The 25,025-nt window shown below is 39.3% G+C and overlaps 1 protein-coding gene and 2 long non-coding RNA genes across 32 annotated transcripts in view; 2 read left to right on the top strand and 1 right to left on the bottom strand.

Moving 5' to 3' along the window:
• LOC135109739 (uncharacterized) overlaps positions 1-18,817 on the top strand; it is a 53,745-nt gene extending 34,928 nt beyond the window's left edge. For 28 of the 30 annotated variants that reach the window (XR_010272873.1, XR_010272864.1, XR_010272872.1 and 25 more), the window contains 3 exons: positions 586-759; positions 2,799-2,911; positions 3,704-4,309. Coding sequence is in view for 1 of the 30 variants with exons in the window: in XM_064021317.1 (XP_063877387.1) it covers positions 12,403-12,507; positions 15,224-15,238 (120 nt within the window). In the remaining 29 variants the exon portion in view is untranslated. Of the gene's footprint in view, positions 1-585; positions 760-2,798; positions 2,912-3,703; positions 4,310-12,402; positions 12,508-15,223; positions 15,398-17,365; positions 17,479-18,270 lie in introns of those variants that run through there. The other 2 variants (XM_064021317.1, XR_010272878.1) reach the window with 2 other exon arrangements.
• LOC135109741 (uncharacterized) lies at positions 18,802-19,997 on the bottom strand. Its single transcript, XR_010272892.1, has 2 exons — positions 19,636-19,997; positions 18,802-19,060 (listed from the first exon to the last, which is right to left on the bottom strand). It is a non-coding gene; the product is annotated as an uncharacterized LOC135109741 (long non-coding RNA).
• Positions 19,998-20,256: 259 nt separating this feature from the next.
• On the top strand, positions 20,257-23,390 carry LOC135109740 (uncharacterized). The gene is made up of 4 exons (XR_010272891.1): positions 20,257-20,609; positions 22,171-22,319; positions 22,578-22,678; positions 22,996-23,390. It is a non-coding gene; the product is annotated as an uncharacterized LOC135109740 (long non-coding RNA).
• The last annotated feature ends 1,635 nt before the right edge of the window (positions 23,391-25,025 follow it).

The following is a 25,025-nucleotide window of genomic DNA, read 5'->3' on the forward strand; positions in this document are numbered from 1 at the left end:
CTACTACTACTACTACTACTACTACTACTGCTGCTGGTGCTGCTGCTGCTGCTGCTGCTGCTGCTGCTGCTGTTGTTGTTACAGTTACTTGTAGTAACTGTAGCATGGTTTGCCATGGTCAATCTGGAAAGGATTTTGGGTTGCAGGCAAAAAAAAATTAAGAACCACTGCTCTGGGGATATTCTTCAGTGCTCTGGGGTCTTGTCTAGGTGACAAGGTAGGGATTGTATGACACAGTGAAAGAAGACAAAAAGGAAGAGTTTGTGTCTTGAAATTGAACTACATATACTTAGCTCCATTGTTGGTAAAGTTAGGTTAGAGTTCTTTCTTCTCCTTTTATTATTTCTCACTAGTCAGGGCTTGGCATCATGCATGAGTCTCCTCCAGTTGTCTCTGTCATAGGAGGTACTTGATTTCTGATGGGGATTTAGATTCAAGAAAGCACTATATTCAACCACTTTATGACTTGTAGTGTAATGACTCAAGAAAAGAGCACTTCCCTTACATATAGATGGGAGTTTGTGTGTTTCTTTTGTTGTTTAAGTACCTTTGTCTCTTGTTCTGCTAACCTCTACCTCTCAACAGTTGGAGTTGCCTTGAGTTGTCCACATTCGCCACCAGTACTGCCAGCCCTCCGAGGAGAATATGTGAGAAGCCCACAGGTGCAGCCCCTTCTTTGTCCACACCTCTCAGGGACAACCCATGTGTATCTGTGCTGATGGCTTCTCAATCTCACTTGACAGAAACACCCAATTAACAGTAAGCACAGCCATCACTTATACACAGTTGTCTATAACATGAATAGGAACTGATATTTGTGAGTGTCATTTCCATAATTTGATATATGTGAGTTTCATATCTATAGATTTGATAGGAATTGATATATGAACCAGTGAGCTTTAATTGAAAATGTGATCAGTGGAGGTATTCTTTTACTCTTATGATAATTCTTTCCCACACACACAAACATTTACTTTATTACACTATTTCCTCAGCACCAGCACAAACAAACAGTATTTAAACACTGTACTAGTTTATGTACTAGTGTGTGTGTGTGTGTGTGTGAGTTAGTCTTTATTTTATTTATTTATTTATTTAATTTTTTTTTTTTTTTTTTTTTTTTAGAGTTTGTACGTGTGTGTGTGTGTGTGTTTGTTTATTTTTCTTATGATTTTTTAGAGCAGTTGAGTTTTCTGGTTTGTATGTGCATGGTTTCGTATATCTGTATATTTATTTATTTACTTTTATTTGTTATTAATCTTATTTTTAGTTGATTTTGGTGTGTGTGTGTGTGTGTGTGTGTGTGTGTGTGCGTAGTTTTTTTGATTGTTTGTGAGATATTTTCATTCCTGGGCACACAGCAACAACAGACACTATTTTGTTACCAGTAACATGTGGTTTAGTGACCACTGGTGGGTGATATGCTTAGGTGGGTAATATCACAATAATTCATCATGATAATGATATCAGGTTATTGGTTATCCGATGAATATTTTTCCCGTATTATTGATTCATCGGTATCGCCAATACTTTTGATTCCAAACTAGCAATGATCAATAATTTTAGTTTTTGGAACATGAGCCCATTTAAGTTTTAAACTTTCAAAAATTAAATGTAGTTATTTTGCTTAAAACTGAACTTTTCAGTAGTGAAGAGACAGGATAAACATTGAAATTTTTTTTTTCTAAGATTTTTCTGAGTTTTCTAAAATATAGATAAGAATAAGGATTTGGATTTATCTTATTTTTTTAATCAATGTTATTATTGCTAGTATTGGAATTTTGGATTTATCAATTTATCAGTTAAATATTAGATCCATTCAGCAAGATTCACATTCACTGCTGTGTCTTGTGTGTTCCCCTACCTGCCATGTCAGTCAGTGTTCTATCCTCTACTCCCCGAGTCTGCTGCTCCTCCCAGTACACCTTAGTTAAAATCACCCATCATGATGACTCTGTCACTCTCCTCCTCCAACATTTTCTCCTGATGCTCTACCATTCCCTTCCTCATGTCATTGTATTCAAGGCTCTCATGCATTTGTTTTTGGGGGACATCTACCATTGTGAAGTACCTTCTTACTATATTTTCATTCTTGACTGTCCCAATTCTGTCCCCTTCTCCTCACTGCTGATAATCTCCTCCACTGTAACAGTTTTCTTCACTATGAACGTCACTGAATATGGAGCGTTGGTTACTAAGTGGTGTTTTACTCGCCGAGTGTTTTCTCCTCTATAGCCAACATTTTGTATGACATTTTCAAGATTTTAAATATTTCACATGAAATTCAGAGTTACATTTTACAGTTATGTTGATTAAAGATAACTATCTGAGTGACATTATGCAAAATAGGGAATAGACGCACAGGTGCAGCCATACAGGGGTGCCCTGCCAGCCCACTGGACTCAAGTTGGTCATGATTGCATGTGGTACAAGTGCATGTGAGAAGTGAAGGCAAGCAAATTTGTTTGGAAATTCATGAAAACAAGATCCATATGTACTTTTCCATCTTAGGAGTCCCATATTTTAGTTTTCAAAATCCAACACACACCATGTGATGCACTGGTAACAGGTCACTGCAACCCCTAGTCACTCTGGCCTTCCACCTAGATCAGTCTTCTTTTGTGCACACACACACACACACACACACACACACACACACACACACACACACACACACACACACACACACACACACACACACACACACACACACACACTTGCTCAGAGAAATATACCCACCACTAAAATATCTTGGAATTGCACAATTACCTTGTATGTCCTAATATAACTAATTCCAGAGTGTTGGTGGTAGTGGAGGAAGATGCTGAAGAATTCATACACCATATCAGGACACGTTTCTCCATCTGTCCATGGCAGTGACATTACTTGGTGTTACACAAGAACTTTGCAGGTATTTATGTAAGAGTTCACTCCCTAAGCCTTGCTCATTTAGTATTTGAGAAAGTTTGAGGATATATTTGTGTGCGAGTGGCTTTTGAGGTCACACCAACACAACGGACTGAGTTTTTTTAACATATGGGGCTCTGACCTAGGGCAGCAAGCAAGAAGCCCATAAAAAATTCCTCACAGAATGTATCAGTTCCCAAAGATTGTTGTCAAGTGTTATGATACCTTCTTTCTTTTGAAGATGCCAGTGTTTAACATCATATTTATGTTAAAATAAGTTGTCAGTTTTATTATAAGAATTCAGTTATTTTGTATGAATTATGAATATGTGTGTGTTGAGACCTTGGTATGGTTGCACAACTTTCCATTGGTAGTTTGTGAGGATCCAGTGCCCACTAGTGTGGACAGCCGAAGAATGGTGATTGAGGCAAGGTGCACACATTGTACCCTGGGTGCAGTGTGTTTTCATGATGTCCTAGAGAGTTAGTCTAGACTAAGTACACACTACCACCCATTTCACATGTATAGCTAGACTAAGTACACACTACCACCTATTTCACATGTCTAGAAAGAGGTTGTGTGTCACTGATGTGTTTGGAATGAGAGTTGTCAATATAATTAGTGCAGCAAGAACTAAGACTCCTTAAATTATTCAGCAGCTTAAGATAATATCTGTGGAGTGACATCACTAATAATGACACACAAACTCTCCCTCTCCAGACAGTGTGTAAAATAGGCTATGTGAACATGGTAAATTTTATTGTATAGTGCTAACAGTAATTCATACACCTGGCAGGGGGAGGGGCAGTGACTCCTGGAGTGCATTACTGGATAGCAGCAGCAGCAGCAGCAGTGTGCACAAGGAGGAACACTGTTAGTGAAGTAGTCCTCTATTACAAGGAAGCAGCATCATCAGCATTGACAGTGAAGTAGTCCATTGCCAGAAAGCAGCATCAGAAGGAAGAGCAGCAGCACTGACACTTGGGAAGAAAGAGTCCATTGCATGATAGATCTATGATCTATCTCTGGCTGGAGGAGATTTAATTAAAGCCAAAATTAAAAAAAAAAGCCAAAATTCAAAGGTGGAGAGTCCCTGACTCAACATATTGGCTGGTGGAGATGCCAGTAAATAAGCAGCATAAGTCTCACACCCTTGTTCTCCCCAAGTCTTCTCTGCTTGAAGTCTCTTTCTTGCATGTTCCAGTATCCTTGTCTCTGTTCTTCTGGTTCTCTCTGTAGGGGTAAATGAATCAGTGTTAGTGACTAGTTTGAAATTGTTAACTTTCCAGTATCCCTACAACATCCAACCTTCCATATATATATATATATATATATATATATATATATATATATATATATATATATATATATATATATATATATATATATATATATATATATATATATATGCCAACTAAAAGAATACTCCCATCAGGTGAAGTCCAACGGTTAGCAGCACACTGAAGTGGTCCCCTAGAGAGCTCAAGTTCTGTTAGAAGCTAGTCAGGTCCTGTGATGGATTAATATGTTCTGGGTTGTTAAGGCCTCCAGGACAACAGGATATTTTCTATGCTTGATGTATGTATTGGCAACCATCCCCAGCCAGACTGTGGACAAACAACAGGAATTAGTGAATATTGTATTGTGGAGATCCAATGAAATAAATCTTACTGGTTACCATAATCAAAATGTTTTGTGCCCACTACTAATTACCAGTATCAAGATGTTTTGTGCCCACTACTAATTAAAGTACTTTAGTCATGTTTTCTCTGTTCTCCCAGGCCTTGTGGGTACAAACAGCAGGAATTAGTGAAATTTGTGGAGATGTAAACTATCTAAATGTTTTCTGATTTCAAGTTAATATACTGTCCTATTGCTTTGTCTGAGAATAATTTAACTGTGGGTGCAACCAGCAGAAATCATTTTTTTCATTCACCTTTCCTTGCACGTGGTGAGGGAGTAGTAGTACTTATGGTGGTGGTGGGGGTGGGGGTAAGTAAGCTTCCTTAGACGGCGGTGGTATGACACTGGATGGTTGTGATGATAAGCATGCCGGCAGTGTGTAAGATTGTAGGGTGACCGGAAAGGATGTGTGTGTGTGTGTGTGTGTGAAGTCTGGTGATGCAGTGGTTCACATGACATCCGCTACAAAAGCTTCCTTACTCCTTCAAGCCATTGAGGGTCAAGCCAGTCAAGGTCAATATATATTTTTCACTTGGTATAGAGTATAACTACAGCTTCAGTGTTACTATTCTAAACATACGTAGTGCTATATGGCCTCTATAGTCTGGCCCAACCCTCTTTCGAAGTATAACAGTTACAATTATCACCTAACAAATGCGAACCCAGTAGGTCCTGACGTGTATCCACCTTGTAGGAAGGCCATGTGTAAGGTTCACGAATAGATAAGAGCAGGAATAGGAAGAAGTAATGCAGGAGGTACCGAAAGAAAAAAAAAATGCAAAAGTTAGCATAATTAAGATAAACTTCAAAAGCATCCCAAAGAACAAGAATCTACACCTTATAGAAGGGGTATATTTTTCGAAGCTCTTGAATAATAATGATGATAATGATAATAATAATAATAATAATAATAGGAAAATGAAGAAATAATTAACGGAGGAGATAAAGAAAGATAAAACAATGCAAAGATGAACTTTAAAAAACGCCCCAAAGAAGAAAAATTATTAGTAAAATATCAATAATGAAAGTAACCGTCCCGGGATGAAGACTGGACGCTGCCGCGCCATGTGTGTAATCAACAAACTCAGCGAGTGTTGCAGAGGCCAGGCGGGTTTCAGCTGTAATTTTTTTTGTAAATGGTCAGTATCACCTGCTGGAGTGACAGGAGTGGAGCAGTAGTAGGACAGAGTAGATGGAGTGATATAAGGTAATAGAGAAAGAGAGTAGCCGTGCCTGTCTCAGCTTCAGTAGAATTTGTGTGATTTTATTTGTTGGTGTTGTGGCCTCTGCATGCTATAGCGTCTGGCCAAGCTCATTATGTAAGCTACAACATGAGACAATTTCACCAGTACGTCCGTTTATAAGTTTTATACCCAAAATACCAAGCCCAAGTAAGTCGAGCTACGTTTTGAGTTAGCGGATTGGTGGCGAAGCAAACTTTTCAATCAGACTTGAACTGCAGAACGCCGGAAGCCTAATTTGAAGGCACGGCTGTTTATTGTGACAAATGAAGGAATTGAAAACAAAGAACTATATTTACTCACCTTCTTGATTACTTTATTAACTGTTCCACTTGATTGTTCACCATACCAAACATAATCTGAACCGACCTTGTTCACCATACCAAACATAATCTGACCTGACCTAAACTTTGCTTCTGTTCTTTCCTTCTCTTCCCTTTTCTCATACTTCCCATTATCCCTTCTTCATCTCTTCTTCACCACAGCAGACCAACCTTCATCACAAACTGAAACAGCTTTCTATCATAGGTGAGGAGTGGCAGCAGCGACACCATGGCAAAGCAGAGGCCCTGTGGGGGAGGCGGCAGAGGCAGAAGGCAGTGTGCTTGTCAAGTTTATCATCAAGCTGGATCAATGAGTTTGGCACCACAATATTGTTTGCTTGTACATTTTATTTTTTCCCTTTCTTTTCCTGTTTTTTTCCACTTCATCTTTTTCTCTTTTCTTTCTTTTCTTTTCCTATCATTGCAGTGTTTTCAAGGAATAGGGAACGTTTCTTGTTATGAAGGGGTAGGGGTGAGCCAGTGTGTGCTGTGGGGTCTTGTAGTCTCAGGATTGGACTAGGTGTGGGGTAGGGATCCAAACTTAGTCTTTTTTTTTTTTCCCACTGGTCTCCTTGACCCAATCTTCCCAATGGTCTCCTTATCCTGTCTTTGTTGTCCTTGGTCGCCACCTAAAGTTGGGTCACCAAGCCATTTCATTGGGTCGTCAAGGATATGTACACAATTTTTATCCCCAATATACCTATTCAAAATGTTATCAAAGTATTAATCTTGTGTATAGAATACCTAAGTCATTGACATTTAAGGCTAGGCACACCATATATACATACACTATTTAATTGAGGTGAAGAAAACAGCCTATATGTATTTTTGGCCTTTAAGTCTAACCATTGGTTGATATTTGAGAAATGAAGGGTGGGGGGGAGGGAGGAGGGTGGGGTGTAGAGGAAGCTGGGAGCTGATGTGTCAGTGTCATGCTGATGTCATGTCAGATCTGTATCAACTGCTCAGCTAGGAAGGTGAGGTGCATGACATGATAGGTTTTTTGCAGGTCATGTATTTGACTGTGAAGTATATTTACATTTCTAGTACTCCTAGTACTCTACAGCTTCTTCTACTACTACTACTACTACTACTACTACTACTACTACTACTACTACTACTACTACTACTGCTGCTGCTGCTGCTGCTGCTGCTGCTGCTGCTGCTGCTGCTACAGTTACTTGTAGTAACTGTAGCATGGGTTGCCATGGTCAATCTGAAAAGGATTTTGGGTTACAGGCAAAAAAAAAAATTAAGAACCACTGCTCTGGGGATATTCTTCAGTGCTCTGGGGTCTTGTCTAGCTACTTTTAACAGGTTTTAATGAAAGTTTTAATGTTTTTAAGAATTTTTATTAATTAATTAATTTATTTTTGCTTCAGTTACACCTTTCACTTTGCGTTCATTTAATTTAATTAGAGAAGGAAGAGAAGAACTGGAGGAGGAGGAGGAGAACTACTGTCACTATATTTACATTTGCACTCTCACTAATCACTGTTCGGCTGCAGCTGCGACATTTGGATCCTGGGACTGAAGGACAGAGAAGTGACCACCCTCATCAAGGAAACCAGGAGAGCCACCAGCTTGGGAGGGTGTGGCAGTGTCTGGGAGGGTGTGGCAGTGTTTGGGAGAGTGTAGCAGCATTTGGAAGGTGTGGCTGTGTTTGGGTGGATGTTGCAGTGTTTTGGTGGGTATTGCGGTGTTTGGGAGGGTGTGGGTGTGTTTGGGTGGGTGTGGTAGTGTTTGAGAGAGTGTACATACATATATACATATGTAGGGGCCTCTTAGATATTTAAATGGCAAACCTTAGGATTCAAAAAGTGCGGAAAAGTTAAATGTTTTCAATTGCATTGTTTTGACTATATGACTCAGGCGCGCGGTGCAACAACGACGTAACCGAGAAATGGAAGTTTCGAGAAAAACGCGCTCAAAGTTAAACACTGATTGCGCACAATAGGATACCCTTAAATAAGTAAGTATTATACATCATTTGAAAGGTCTTGGGTAGTTCTGTTTGGGGATGTAGGTTTCGAAGTGATAGGTGACGATTTTGGGTGGATGACTTACGCGTTAATTAACGCGTATACCGTAGGTAATAATTTTTTTTCCCGATATTGTTTTCATTTGTTAATAATGTGTTAGAGCCTATTACACACAGTATTAGGTGAAAGTTTCATGAAGATTGGTACATAAATAAATTTTTTATGAATTTTTTTCCGAGCGTAAAAAATAAAACTTACTCATTACCGGCTCATTACCGCTCGACTTTGAGCCTTAGTACAGGTGCTTAGATGGTCGAATATGACTCGGCCGACATCACCACGAGACTTTTACACCCTTCTACCACACGGAGCAGGCAAAAACACGAAATCTCAAATTTCACGGTTACGTCGTTGTTGCACCGCGCGCCTGATTGTGTGTGTGTGTGTGTGTGTGTGTGTGTGTGTGTGTGTGTGTGTGTGTGTGTGTTATTGCTAGTTCTCTCTCTCTCTCTCTCTCTCTCTCTCTCTCTCTCTCTCTCTCTCTCTCTCTCTCTCTCAGTAGTTCCACGGGTTTTCAAAGGTATTTTCGCGGTTTTAGTGACATTAATAACATTTCTACACTACTTACAGGAGAAACACACTTCTAAGACTAGTCGAGGTGACAAAGGTTTTTGAGGGTGTTTTTTTAAGGTTTTAGTGACATATTAACATCATTCCTACATTACTAACAGGAGAAACACCCTTGAAACCCCTGCTAATCATCTCTGTGGTCTTGCAAATCAGTAGAGAGAGACAGAGAGAGAGTAGGGGCATTTTATTTGAGCCTATGCTGGGCTGCTTCGTGTTTGTTACGGTGACATGGGCAGCAGTGAGTGAAGTTTTTGTTCATAATCACGTAGCGGGTGTGGAGTATGGAAAGGGGAGTAGGGAAGTGACGATATTCATATTATTTGAATTATTATTTTATAACATGTCAACCTTTGTGTGTCTTTGTGGGTTGAGGAGCAATGACAGGTGGCGCTGGGAGGAGGAGGGTGGCGGGCGGGCGGCTGGCTGGCTGCCTGCAGTGTTTCGGGCTGCGCTGGTCAGTCTTGCCCTATACGCTATATTAACCAGTTTCCTTCTTCCCTGCATCGAACACCGTCAAGTAGCACCAAAGAGGCACGAGTACATAAGGTGAGTCCAGCGGTGCTAGCCTACTCAGCCTTACTGCCTTCACCACAACACCCTTCTCCCTGTAGTGTCTTGTACTCGTTTATTTAGGTTTTATTATTCGTTTTTTTTAGATATTTTGGGGTTTCTTTATTTATTTTTAGGTTTCCTTTACGTCTGAGTCTGGAAACAGTCTGAGATTTAGCCAAATATTGGAAGTTCGCCAATATGTAAACAAATCGTCAGCTGAGGTAAGAGTACGGGCGTCTGTTTTATCAGCCATTATTTGCTTCGTCTCTCACTTATAGTAAGCCAAACTTGTCAGAACATGGAACCATATGTCTAGCCTTTATATCCGCTAGTCAGATATATCCGCCATTGCCTGCTTTTGGTGTCATGAATGAATAATTGTGGCAACATAGCGCCTATCCTCCCCTGTTAGGGCCCAGCCGAGGGCCGCCATGATGGATTGCTGCCTGTGCCAGCTTGTTGGTTCCAACATTTTTTATATTTTTTCTGAATGAATTTAGTTGGCTTCTATAGTAAGTTTTTATTGTTTCTAAAAATATTTTGTTGCTTTTGAATTGTTTTCTTGCTTTAGTTAAGTAAGTGTGCAGAATTTGGTTTTGTTTTTTGCGTAAATCAGGGGCCGTTTTTACGGTGCTATTTACCCAGCCCGGATTTTGGCTTTCTTATTTAAGCCTTTAATAAGGATTTCATTACTTCAAAAAATTGTTTATGATTTTTTAAGTGTTTTGCGTTCCTGTTCATTTAAGTATGTGGGCTTTGAAATTGTTTTTAATCCCGTTAAAAGTGGTGATTTTGTCATTTTTTAGTTTCTTTATTTCTTTATTTCATCTTGTAAGTAAGTTTGCATTGCTTTGAAAAATACTTCAGATTTTTTAAATTTTTTTGTTACCGGTGTAAAGTGAAATGGGTGGACTTTTCAGTGTTTTTAATGGTGTCAAAGGTTCCAACACTTTTTCCATATTTCATATAATATTTCTTTACAACTACTCAGGCTGCAGAAGTTTTGATATTGTGAATATTAATTAAAGTAATTATCAAGTCAGAATATATAATACATTCGAGCCTAGCTTCATTTTTTCTAAGGGTCAATTTGAAAATGAAATACGTTACGTACGTAAGCCAGCGGGGCTGCCGGTGCTGGCAGCAGCTCGCTGCCTGTGACGTCATCAAAGCCCCAGGACTCGCTCTGCTGTAGTGTTTCCTCCTCAATATTTACCGGAATTTCCTACGTTTTCCAGGTGTTTTGAGCTGTTTCCAAACTCAGGCTTGTAGATAGTAGTAGTAGTACTAGTAGTAGTAGGAAGAAAATAAAAGAAATAAAGGAAGAAGAAGTGGTAAGGAGAAATGGAGGTGGAGCAAAACAGGTAAACAATATTTAGCTTAGTTTTCCTTGCTGGGCTTTCTCCTTTGGGTGTTTTGGATGCATATAGGAGTGTTGTGGGGGTGTTTAATGTGTGTTTTGTGGGTATTTAGGTGTGTTTTGTGTGTATATTTGCTGCTATCATTGTGTTTTAAATGTGGTTTATGATGTTTTTAGTTATATTTTATGTGTTTTGACTCGTGTGGGGTGTGTAGAGTATATTGTAGGATGTTTTGGGTGTGTTTGAGGGTATATTGAAGTGTTGTGAGTTTGTTTTGGCTTTATTTTGGGTGTTTTAAGTGTTTTTGGTGAGTTTTGATGTGTGTGTGGGGTGTTTTTGGTGTCTTTGAGTGTGTGCAATTAGTTTTGGGTCTTGAAGGGCGTGTTTGGGGCACTTTCCGTGGTGTTTTGTGTGTGTGTTGTATGTTTTGAGTGTATTTGATGATTTTTGGAGTGTTTAAGGGTGTTTTGAGTTTGCTGTAAATGTTTTGAATGTGTTTTGAGTGTGTTTTGGAGTAGTTTTGTGGGTATTTTGGGTGTGTGGGATTGTTTTTGTGTGTTTTGGGTGTATTTGTGTGTTCTGTGGGTATATTGGGATGTTTGGAATGCTTTGGATGGTTTAAGCGTGTTATGGGTGTGTTAGGGCAAGTATTGCCGTAAGGTTTGGGTTGGAGTGTTTTGAGGGTGTTTGGAATGTTTAAAGCATGTTTTTTGATGTGTTTGGATGAGTTTTGTTATATTGGGTGGTGTCTTGAGTGTGTTTTGGGGTGATTCGAGTACGTTTTACAGTGATCTGAGTATGTTTTGGGGTATTTCGGCAACACACACCCCTCAGTAACACAAATAAGGTAACTCTAAATACCACAATCTCACCAGATCTTACTGTAACATGTACAGGACAAATTTATCAAGTCAATTATGCCTACAAGGGCTTGCCACACTCCAAACACTACTGAGGTACCCATGGAAAAGACTCCCTTCCTCCCCTCCCACGGACCACCACATCCCCTAGTCTCTCTCTCTCTCTCTCTCTCTCTCTCTCTCTCTCTCTCTCTCTCTCTCTCTCTCTCTCTCTCTCTCTCTCTCTCTCTCTCTCTCTCTCTCTCTCTCTCTCTCTCTCTCTCTCTCTACTACTACTACTACTACTACTGCTACTACTACTATGATGAACCAAATCAGGTTTAAACCTAACCCATCTTAGCCTTATCTAATCTCCACTTCTACTACTACTACTACTACTACTACTACTACTACTACTACTACTACTACTACTACTACTACTACTACTACTACTACTACTAGTACTACTACTACTACTACTAGTGCTACTACTACTACTACTACTCACTAGGGATAATAGACCACTAATGTTATTGGGGAAGAGAATTTTAACGTTGATAGTTTATTATTTCTATAGAGCAAGATATATATATATATATATATATATATATATATATATATATATATATATATATATATATATATATATATATATATATATATATAGACACACACACACACACACACACACACACACACACACACACACACACACACACACACACACACACACACACACACACACACACACACACACACACACTACTTCACTTCTGTTGTTTCCTTTTCTTCCCTTTTCTCATACTTCCCATCATCCCTTCTTCATCTCTTCACCACAGCAGACCAACCTTCATCACAAACTGAAACACAGCTTTCTATCATAGGTGAGGAGTGGCAGCAGTGACACCATGGCAAAGCAGAGGCCCTGTGGGGGAGGCGGCAGAGGCAGAAGGCAGCGTGCTTGTCAAGTTTATCATCAAGCAGGATCAGTGAGTTTGGCACCACAATATTGTTTGCTTGTACATTTTATTTTTTCCCTTTCTTTTCCTGTTTTTTCCACTTCACCTTTTCTCTTTTCTTTCTTTTCTTTTCCTATCATTGCAGTGTTTTCAAGGAATAGGGAACGTTTCTTGTCATGAAGGGGTAGGGGTGAGCCAGTGTGTGCTGTGGGTGGGGTCTTGTTGTAGTCTCAGGATTGGACTAGGTGTGGGGTAGGGAGCCAAACTTAGTGGAATCAAGCTTTTTTTTTTTTTTTACTCTCCCTCTCTCATTGGTCTCCTTGGCTCAGACTTCTTGTTGTGTCCTGGGTTGCCCTTGGTTGCAACCTAAGTTGGGTCACCAAGCCATTTCATTGGGTCGTCAAGGATATGTACACAATTTTTTTCCCCAATATACCTATTCAAAATGTTATCAAGGTATTAATCTTGCGTATAGAATATCTAAGTCATTAACATTTAAGGCTAGGCACACCATATATACATACACTATTTAATTGAGGTGAAGAAAACAGCCTATATGTATTTTTGGCCTTTGAGTCTAACCATTGGTTGATATTTGAAAAGTGAAGGGTGGGATGGAGGGAGAAGAGTGGGGTGTAGAGGAAGCTGGGAGCTGATGTGTCAGTGTCATGCTGATGTCATGTCAGATCTGTATCAACTGCTCAGCTAGGAAGGTGAGGTGCATGACATGACTTTTTTTTTTTTTTTTTTTTTTTTTTTCTCTCAGGTCATGTATTTGACTGTGAAGTATATTTACATTTCTAGTACTCCTAGTACTCTACAGCTTCTACTACTACTTTTTTTTTTTTTTTTTTTTTTTTTTTTTTTTTTTTATTATGTAGGAAGGATACTGGCCAAGGGCAACAAAAATCTAATAAAAAAAATGCCCACTGAAATGCCAGTCCCTTAAAAGGGTCAAAGCAGTGGTCAAAAATTGGTGGATAAGTGTCTTGAAACCTCCCTCTTGAAGGAATTCAAGTCATAGGAAGGTGGAAATACAGAAGCAGGCAAGGAGTTCCAGAGTTTACCAGAGAAAGGGATGAATGATTGAGAATACTGGTTAACTCTTGCGTTAGAGAGGTGGACAGAATAGGGGTGAGAGAAAGAAGAAAGTCTTGTGCAGCGAGGCCGCGGAAGGAGGGGAGGCATGCAGTTAGCAAGATCAGAAGAGCAGTTGGCATGAAAATAGCGGTAGAAGACAGCTAGATATGCAACATTGCGGCGGTGAGAGAGGGGCTGAAGACAGTCAGTTAGAGGAGAGGAGTTGATGAGACGAAAAGCTTTTGATTCCACCCTGTCTAGAAGAGCAGTATGAGTGGAACCCCCCCAGACATGTGAAGCATACTCCATACATGGACGGATAAGACCCTTGTACAGAGTTAGCAGCTGGGGGGGTGAGAAAAACTGACGGAGACGTCTCAGAACACCTAACTTCATAGAAGCTGTTTTAGCTAGAGATGAGATGTGAAGTTTCCAGTTCAGATTATAAGTAAAGGACAGACCGAGGATGTTCAGTGTAGAAGAGGGGGACAGTTGAGTGTCATTGAAGAAGAGGGGATAGTTGTCTGGAAGATTGTGTCGAGTTGATAGATGGAGGAATTGAGTTTTTGAGGCATTGAACAATACCAAGTTTGCCCTGCCCCAATCAGAAATTTTAGAAAGATCAGAAGTCAGGCGTTCTGTGGCTTCCCTGCGTAATATGTTTACCTCCTGAAGGGTTGGACGTCTATGAAAAGACGTGGAAAAGTGCAGGGTGGTATCATCAGCATAGGAGTGGATAGGACAAGAAGTTTGATTTAGAAGATCATTAATGAATAATAAGAAGAGAGTGGGTGACAGGACAGAACCCTGAGGAACACCACTGTTAATATATTTAGGAGAAGAACAGTGACCGTCTACCACAGCAGCAATAGAACGGTCAGAAAGGAAACTTGAGATGAAGTTACAGAGAGAAGGATAGAAACTGTAGGAGGGTAGTTTGGAAATCAAAGCTTTGTGCCAGACTCTATCAAAAGCTTTTGATATGTCCAAGGCAACAGCAAAAGTTTCACCAAAGTCTCTAAAAGAGGATGACCAAGACTCAGTAAGGAAAGCCAGAAGATCACCAGTAGAGTAGTACTACTACTACTACTACTACTACTACTACTACTACTGCTGGTGCTGGTGCTGCTGCTGCTGCTGCTGCTGCTGCTGTTGTTGCTACAGTTACTTGTAGTAACTGTAGCATGGTTTGCCATGGTCAATCTGGAAAGGATTTTGGGTTGCAGGCAAAAAAAAAATTAAGAACCACTGCTCTGGGGATATTCTTCAGTGCTCTGGGGTCTTGTCTAGGTGACAAGGTAGGGATTGTATGACACAGTGAAAGAAGACAAAAAGGAAAAGTTTGTGTCTTGAAATTGAACTACATATACTTAGCTCCATTGTTGGTAAAGTTAGGTTAGAGTTCTTTCTTCTCCTTTTATTATTTCTCACTAGTCAGGGCTTGGCATCATGCATGAGTCTCCTCCAGTTGTCTCTGTCATAGGAGGTACTTGATTTCTGATGGGGATTTAGATTCAAGAAAGCACTATATTCAACCACTTTATGACTTGTAGTGTAATGACTCAAGAAAAGAGCACTTCCCTTACATATAGATGGGAGTTTGTGTGTTTCTTTTGTTGTTTAAGTACCTTTGTCTCTTGTTCTGCTAACCTCTACCTCTCAACAGTTGGAGTTGCCTTGAGTTGTCCACATTCGCCACCAGTACTGCCAGCCCTCCGAGGAGAATATGTGAGAAGCCCACAGGTGCAGCCCCTTCTTTGTCCACACCTCTCAGGGACAACCCATGTGTATCTGTGCTGATGGCTTCTCAATCTCACTTGACAGAAACACCCAATTAACAGTAAGCACAGCCATCACTTATACACAGTTGTCTATAACATGAATAGGAACTGATATTTGTGAGTGTCATTTCCATAATTTGATATATGTGAGTTTCATATCTATAGATTTGATAGGAATTGATATATGAACCAGTGAGCTTTAATTGAAAATGTGATCAGTGGAGGTATTCTTTTACTCTTATGATAATTCTTTCCCACACACACAAACATTTACTTTATTACACTATTTCCTCAGCACCAGCACAAACAAACAGTATTTAAACACTGTACTAGTTTATGTACTAGTGTGTGTGTGTGTGTGTGTGAGTTAGTCTTTATTTTATTTATTTATTTATTTAATTTAATTTTTTTTTTTTTAGAGTTTGTACGTGTGTGTGTGTGTGTTTGTTTGTTTTTCTTATGATTTTTTAGAGCAGTTGAGTTTTCTGGTTTGTATGTGCATGGTTTTGTATATCTGTATATTTATTTATTTACTTTTATTTGTTATTAATCTTATTTTTAGTTGATTTTGGTGTGTGTGTGTGTGTGTGTGTGTGTGTGTGTAGTTTTTTTGATTGTTTGTGAGATATTTTCATTCCTGGGCACACAGCAACAACAGACACTATTTTGTTACCAGTAACATGTGGTTTAGTGACCACTGGTGGGTGATATGCTTAGGTGGGTAATATCACAATAATTCATCATGATAATGATATCAGGTTATTGGTTATCCGATGAATATTTTCCCCGTATTATTGATTCATCGGTATCGCCAATACTTTTGATTCCAAACTAGTAATGATCAATAATTTTAGTTTTTGGAACATGAGCCCATTTAAGTTTTAAACTTTCAAAAATTAAATGTAGTTATTTTGCTTAAAACTGAATTTTTCAGTAGTGAAGAGACAGGATAAACATTGAAATTTTTTTTTTTCTAAGATTTTTCTGAGTTTTCTAAAATATAGATAAGAATAAGGATTTGGATTTATCTTATTTTTTTTAATCAATGTTATTATTGCTAGTATTGGAATTTTGGATTTATCAATTTATCAGTTAAATATTAGATCCATTCAGCAAGATTCACATTCACTTCTGTGTCTTGTGTGTTCCCCTACCTGCCATGTCAGTCAGTGTTCTATCCTCTACTCCCTGAGTCTGCTGCTCCTCCCAGTACACCTTAGTTAAAATCACCCATCATGATGACTCTGTCACTCTCCTCCAACATTTTCTCCTGATGCTCTACCATTCCCTTCATCATGTCATTGTATTCAAGGCTCTCATGCATTTGTTTTTGGGGGACATCTACCATTGTGAAGTACCTTCTTACTATATTTTCATTCTTGACTGTCCCAATTCTGTCCCCTTCTCCTCACTGCTGATAATCTCCTCCACTGTAACAGTTTTCTTCACTATGAACGTCACTGAATATGGAGCGTTGGTTACTAAGTGGTGTTTTACTCGCCGAGTGTTTTCTCCTCTATAGCCAACATTTTGTATGACATTTTCAAGATTTTAAATATTTCACATGAAATTCAGAGTTACATTTTACAGTTTTGTTGATTAAAGATAACTATCTGAGTGACATTATGCAAAATAGGGAATAGACGCACAGGTGCAGCCATACAGGGGTGCCCTGCCAGCCCACTGGACTCAAGTTGGTCATGATTGCATGTGGTACAAGTGCATGTGAGAAGTGAAGGCAAGCAAATTTGTTTGGAAATTCATGAAAACAAGATCCATATGTACTTTTCCATCTTAGGAGTCCCATATTTTAGTTTTCAAAATCCAACACACACCATGTGATGCACTGGTAACAGGTCACTGCAACCCCTAGTCACTCTGGCCTTCCACCTAGATCAGTCTTCTTTTGTGCACACACACACACACACACACACACACACACACACTTGCTCAGAGAAATATACCCACCACTAAAATATCTTGGAATTGCACAATTACCTTGTATGTCCTAATATAACTAATTCCAGAGTGTTGGTGGTAGTGGAGGAAGATGCTGAAGAATTCATACACCATATCAGGACACGTTTCTCCATCTGTCCATGGCAGTGACATTACTTGGTGTTACACAAGAACTTTGCAGGTATTTATGTAAGAGTTCACTCCCTAAGCCTTGCTCATTTAGTATTTGAGAAAGTTTGAGGATATATTTGTGTGCGAGTGGCTTTTGAGGTCACACCAACACAACGGACTGAGTTTTTTTAACATATGGGGCTCTGACCTAGGGCAGCAAGCAAGAAGCCCATAAAAAATTCCTCACAGAATGTATCAGTTCCCAAAGATTGTTGTCAAGTGTTATGATACCTTCTTTCTTTTGAAGATGCCAGTGTTTAACATCATATTTATGTTAAAATAAGTTGTCAGTTTTATTATAAGAATTCAGTTATTTTGTATGAATTATGAATATGTGTGTGTTGAGACCTTGGTATGGTTGCACAACTTTCCATTGGTAGTTTGTGAGGATCCAGTGCCCACTAGTGTGGACAGCCGAAGAATGGTGATTGAGGCAAGGTGCACACATTGTACCTTGGGTGCAGTGTGTTTTCATGATGTCCTAGAGAGTTAGTCTAGACTAAGTACACACTACCACCCATTTCACATGTATAGCTAGACTAAGTACACACTACCACCTATTTCACATGTCTAGAAAGAGGTTGTGTGTCACTGATGTGTTTGGAATGAGAGTTGTCAATATAATTAGTGCAGCAAGAACTAAGACTCCTTAAATTATTCAGCAGCTTAAGATAATATCTGTGGAGTGACATCACTAATAATGACACACAAACTCTCCCTCTCCAGACAGTGTGTAAAATAGGCTATGTGAACATGGTAAATTTTATTGTATAGTGCTAACAGTAATTCATACACCTGGCAGGGGGAGGGGCAGTGACTCCTGGAGTGCATTACTGGATAGCAGCAGCAGTGTGCACAAGGAGGAACACTGTTAGTGAAGTAGTCCTCTATTGCAAGGAAGCAGCATCATCAGCATTGACAGTGAAGTAGTCCATTGCCAGAAAGCAGCATCAGAAGGAAGAGCAGCAGCACTGACGCTTGGGAAGAAAGAGTCCATTGCATGATAGATCTATGATCTATCTCTGGCTGGAGGAGATTTAATTAAAGCCAAAATTAAAAAAAAAAGCCAAAATTCAAAGGTGGAGAGTCCCTGACTCAACATATTGGCTGGTGGAGATGCCAGTAAATAAGCAGCATAAGTCTCACACCCTTGTTCTCCCCAAGTCTTCTCTGCTTGAAGTCTCTTTCTTGCATGTTCCAGTATCCTTGTCTCTGTTCTTCTGGTTCTCTCTGTAGGGGTAAATGAATCAGTGTTAGTGACTAGTTTGAAATTGTTAACTTTCCAGTATCCCTACAACATCCAACCTTCCATATATATATATATATATATATATATATATATATATATATATATATATATATATATATATATATATATATATATATATATATATGCCAACTAAAAGAATACTCCCATCAGGTGAAGTCCAACGGTTAGCAGCACACTGAAGTGGTCCCCTAGAGAGCTCAAGTTCTGTTAGAAGCTAGTCAGGTCCTGTGATGGATTAATATGTTCTGGGTTGTTAAGGCCTCCAGGACAACAGGATATTTTCTATGCTTGATGTGTGTATTGGCAACCATCCCCAGCCAGACTGTGGACAAACAACAGGAATTAGTGAATATTGTATTGTGGAGATCCAGTGAAATAAATCTTACTGGTTACCATAATCAAAATGTTTTGTGCCCACTACTAATTACCAGTATCAAGATGTTTTGTGCCCACTACTAATTAAAGTACTTTAGTCATGTTTTCTCTGTTCTCCCAGGCCTTGTGGGTACAAACAGCAGGAATTAGTGAAATTTGTGGAGATGTAAACTATCTAAATGTTTTCTGATTTCAAGTTAATATACTGTCCTATTGCTTTGTCTGAGAATAATTTAACTGTGGGTGCAACCAGCAGAAATCACTGAAACTTATGAACTGGCAATACATCTAACAGGTTATCTAAATGTTTTGTGACTTCTAGTTAACACTTCATTGTCCTGTTGCTCTGTTGAGTCCCATGGGAACAAACTTGGGCTTTGTGGATGCAAACGACAGGAATCACTGAAACTTGTGTTATGGAATACATGGTGAAATAAATATCACTGGTTATTCATGTTTTGTGCCCTCTAGTACCTTGCTAGTTATCTAAGTGTTTCCTGCCCAGTAGTATTTTATACTCACTGTCCTATTGCTCTGTTTAGGAAATGCAGTTTCACAGAATAATTTGCTTCCTGAGATATAGTACAGTTCAATATTCTGCTTCATGAATACAAAAAATATTTTAGAGCTCAGGGTTGGAGGAAGATGCGGGGAAAAGTGTGATGAATAGAAGAGCAACAGAAGAAAAGGAAACGGTTGGAGGAAGACAAAGCAGATGAACAGAACAGCAGCTGAGAGATATAAAGGAACAAGAATGAAGAAAAGGGTATAATATAATGAGGCATAATATGATGAACGAAGAGGAGGAGGATATAATGAGAGAGAATCTGAGAAAGAGATGCTCAGGTGTATCAGCAGGTGGTAGGGAACACAGCTGTGTATGTGTTACGGAGAGCGTCTATACAGACAGACAACCACACACACGTGGCCGCTAGTCTACACTACACCTGATTTAGAAACAACAACTGTCATCATTCTGGATATATGGGGAGGTGTGCAGAGGAGGAGAGGGAGATGAGAGGTGGAATACGGATAGATAAGGAAGGGGGGAGAGGAAAGACATGGATGATAAACATTTTAGCTTAAAACTGAACTCTGGCAACAGTGAGTGTGGTTGATAGCACACCCCTGCCAGTGCCACGCAATCCGTGCTAGACTCTCCTGTGATCACCACCACTGCCTCCACCATTACTATTACTACTACTGTCATTTCCACTACCACCAATACAAGAGCACTACTACTACAACTACCACTAACACCAGTTTATTCTATCGTCTCTCCATCACCACTACTACCAAGCAAAACATTACCAACACCACTTTTAACATTTTAATTGTAGTATTTTCTCTCATAACCACTACTTCACTGTTATTATTACTGGAAAATTGAGACTCGCCACTCATTTTTCATCCTTCCTTCACCCATCACCACCACCATCACCACCATTATTACGAGCACCAGAGACAACTTCAGGATTGCTGGGAGGTATCAGTCCGTAAGTACATCATGTTCTTTATTATCTAGCTACGTTATTCTTAGATATCAGATATGTCAAGTTGTGTGTGTGTGTGTGTGTGTGTGTGTGAGACTTGCAATGTGTTAATATAGTTCCAAAACTCTACTCTATTTGATTACATTTTTATCCCTTAATTTTTCTCCGTATTTATTGCTTTTTTTTTTTTTCATACCTTGTTCCTGTACCTTTTCATTACTATCATTTCCATACATATATTACCTCAACTATCATTACTATTCTATACGGTACTTTATACTTCCAGCTTTTCTCTTACACTTCATTCACTTTTTTCTCTTTCCCACCCTTATTCGATCAGCTTTCACCATAATTCCTTTGCTATACGCGTTTTTTTTTTTCTCTCTACAGTCCCTCCCACTTTTTTTTTTCTTTTCTTCATTACACACGTTTTCCCTCTCCCCATCCTTATCAGACAACCTTTCCTCTAATCCACTTCATGTTTTCTCTTCCATATTCGTCTGACCAGCCTTTATTTAATTTCCTTTATTACAACGTTTTTCCTCTTCCCCATTCGTACCTGACCAGACTGTTCTCAAATATCGTTCACATCTCATTCCTTCATCATGAATGTCTCTTCTTTAACATCTTTACCCTGCTACGCTGTTTTGTATCTCTCAAACTCATTCCCTTTATTCCTCATAAACGTCTTTCATATACAGTCAAGCTCTCATCCTCGTTTACTCTTTCCTCAATTCTCTTCTTGACTAACTAAAACAAATGTACCCTAGCATCTTTCATCTCATTCACATCCATGCTCTTGTCTCGTCTTTCACATCCTTACTTGACTAAACTATATTAAAGCCTCCCTTATCACATTTTCTATCATGGCTCAAGTTAACGTCATTTCCCTACTGATTAATTCCTCCAGCCTCGTCTTTCACATGTTCGCAAGCTACAGCCTAACACACTCAAAGCCGTAAGGGGGCTTTTCTTTGTCTCTCCTCATCACCTTAGGAATTTCTTATTTCTCTGTTAAGCTATAAGGAATCTCAGTAACTTTCATTTCTCATCGACGTCTTCTCTTTCATATCCTCACTAAGCTATGATGATGCAAACATATCCAGAGCTGTAAGGGGAAAAGAACCTCATCCCTCTTCCTCTCTTGCCTCTTCACGTTATCAGTTCGCTAGACTGATAAAGGCTGCTTGCTGATAACAAACACTTGATCGAAATTTGTCTGTCTTGTCATTGATACGAAATGTGAACTGTTTATATATATATATATATATATATATATATATATATATATATATATATATATATATATATATATATATATATAGAGAGAGAGAGAGAGAGAGAGAGAGAGAGAGAGAGAGAGAGAGAGAGAGAGAGAGAGAGAGAGAGAGAGAGAGAGAGAGAGAGAGAGAGAGAGAGAGACTTGTCTACGTGGCGAGCCAAATATTTGTACTCAATTTTAAATTTTGTACCGTCATCAATTCTCTCTCTCTCTCTCTCTCTCTCTCTCTCTCTCTCTCTCTCTCTCTCTCTCTCTCTCTCTCTCTCTCTCTCTCTCTTTCAGGGCTACCTACGAGCCATGGCTTCAAACTTCTCCATAGGGTTGATAGGATTGGTCGTGGTGGTGATGATGCTGCAGCTCTACAAGATTCAAAACCTGGGGAGTGAACTACAGAACCAAATGATGAAATCCGAAACGCTGAAGAAATTCATGTAAGTTGTGGTGGTGGTGGTGGTGGTATAGTAGTAGTAGTAGTAGTAGTAGTAGGAGGCGGAGGAGGAGTACGAAAAGATGACTGAGATTAAAATGGAGATAAGGTACAACAGAAGTGTGTGTGTGTGTGTGTGTGTGTGTGTGTGTGTGTAATACAGGGAATCAAGTCTATTATTATTATTATTATTATTATTATTATTATTATTATTATTATTATTATTATTATCATTATTATTATTATTATTATATATCTACAGGCTGGAAGATTTGGAATCCTGCGAGCAGCGAACCAAAAGTTGCAAAACTGATTTGAAACAGGCGGAGGAAGGGGAAAACACTCCAGCGATCTTTCGAACAGGCGAGTTAAATTTTCTTGATCTTTTGAACTTTACATATTGGTTTATTTTTACCTATTTGTATTCGTCTTGACATTTAAACTACATTGCTTTATCAATTCATCTCGACATCTTACCTATTTGTTTATTTTTTCTCTTCCTATCCACTGCAAAGTTCACCTGTTCTCTTCATTCAAACACTTCGCAGAAATGGTGGAAAGTCAAGAGTCTCTCTCTCTCTCTCTCTCTCTCTCTCTCTCTCTCTTACTTAGCCCACCTATGCCCTTTAACCAAACTTCTCTCCGCTGCTAACTAAAACCCACAATTCCCTTCATTACAGCAAATGAAAAAAAGACTCGGAGAAGTGATGGAAAAACTTAACATGATGGAATCCGAGAAGAATCAGATACAAAATGAAAAACTTAGTGTGGAAAGTAAACTTCAGAGCGTTCTGGCAGAAGTTTCCGTCAAAGATAAAGAGAGAGAGAACGCCTTGAAGGAAGCTCAGAAGTACCACGAGCTGTATTTGAAAGGAAACGACCTCCTGAATTCTATGAGGGAGGAAAACAAGATGATTCAGTCCAAGACAGCGAAACCAGTTGGGGAGATAGTGAGTGCCCTGGGGAACAACAGTCTGAAAGTTCGCGTGGAGAGGGAGGATAAAGAAACAGCGAACCAAGAGAAGCTTTCTTCGGAAAAAAACAGGTAAAGGGATGAAATTGAGTCAGAGAGAGAGAGAGAGAGAGAGAGAGAGAGAGAGAGAGAGAGAGAGAGAGAGAGAGAGAGAGAGAGAGAGAAAGAGATAATTTTTTCACAATTACCACAAAACATGAAGAAATATCTATAATAATTCTTTCCCTACAGACACAAGGCCAAAATGAAGCTAAAGAAAAAGAACGGAAGGAAACGACGAAGAAAACGGAACAGGAAGTAAAGGAGGAAGGGGAACTGAAAGAAAATGTGAATGCGGAAGAAAAAAAGACAGAGGAAGTGAAGAAGGAAGAGAGCGAGAAGGAAATGAAAGGTGTGGAGACTCGAAAAGAGAAGAGAGAGGCTACGGAGAAAAAGAAGGAAGAGGTGGTGGTGAAGGAAGAGGCGAAAAAAGAGGAAGAGAGAGAGGCTGCGGAGAAAAGGAAGGAAGAGGCGAAAATTGAGGAAGAGGAGGAGGAGAATAATAATGCAAGGGAGATTGAAGTAGAGGAAGAATAGAACCAACGTGATGGGTGAAGGAAATTGTAAATGATAGGATACATTCTCTCTCTCTCTCTCTCTCTCTCTCTCTCTCTCTCTCTCTCTCTCTCTCTCTCTCTCTCTCGTTCATATTTATTTGATACCCTCGTGTTATATTTATTTGATGTGTTTGTATAAGAAAATCATTGTTGTTGGCACATGAATGACAATAAATTAGTGAACACCTCTTGAAAATCATTCTCTCTCTCTCTCTCTCTCTCTCTCTCTCTCTCTCTCTCTCTCTCTCTCTCTCTCTCTGCGACGTGCAACAATCCACAGTAAAACAAGAATATATGAAATCTTTACAAGCACCAAAGAAGAAAAAAAATTACTTGAAATTAAATTATACGATTTCCAGCTAATGCAAAAACTGGAAACGGCTGCAGAACACGAGTTTAGTAGTAATTAAATAAAGAAAAAGAAAAGAAAAAAAGAAAAAAACGAAATGAAGAAAAATTGAAAAAAAAACAAAAAACGAAAAAAAACAGTGTAGTGTATTGCTAAGCTACAGTACATACCATATACAAATAAGGTAAATAATGCACCACTATACAAAACACTACTTATGGGTATGAATGACAGGTTATAACAAGACTATGATCACTTTCCCGTCTCAAGCTGTCATGGTGCAGCTTGGCAAGTCACCTGTGAAAAACAATTCAGTAACACACACACGGCGAAAGGAGAAAGGAATGAGAAGGCAGAAGGTAGAGGAAGGAATGGGAGGGTAAGGAAATGGGGGAGAGAAGGTGGAAGTGACTGTAGAGGGAGGGAGGAGTGTGATGATAAAAAGGAGGGAGATGGAGGGGAAAAGAAGAAAAGGCGTGGGAGAGGAGAGGGTTGAAAGAGTGTGAGGGTAAGATGAAGAGCTGGAGGCAAAGGCTGAGAGGGAAGGGAGGGAAATGGAAGGGCAGGAAGGAAAGAGGGAGTGTGTGGGTAGGAGGGATGAGGGGGGGGAAAGAAAACAGAAAAGGGAATAAGGGAATAAGATGGGTAGGAAGAGGAGGGAAGGGGTGGGAGGGTTATTAAAAGAGCCTACCTATTCAAGTGCTTGGTAAGTATGCGATAGTTTAGTAGTAGTAGTAGTAGTAGTAGTAGTAGTAGTAGTAGTAGTAGTAGTGATAGTAGTTGTAGTCTGAA

Source organism: Scylla paramamosain, chromosome 19 (assembly GCF_035594125.1).
Source record: "Scylla paramamosain isolate STU-SP2022 chromosome 19, ASM3559412v1, whole genome shotgun sequence".
Lineage (NCBI taxonomy): Eukaryota > Metazoa > Arthropoda > Malacostraca > Decapoda > Portunidae > Scylla > Scylla paramamosain.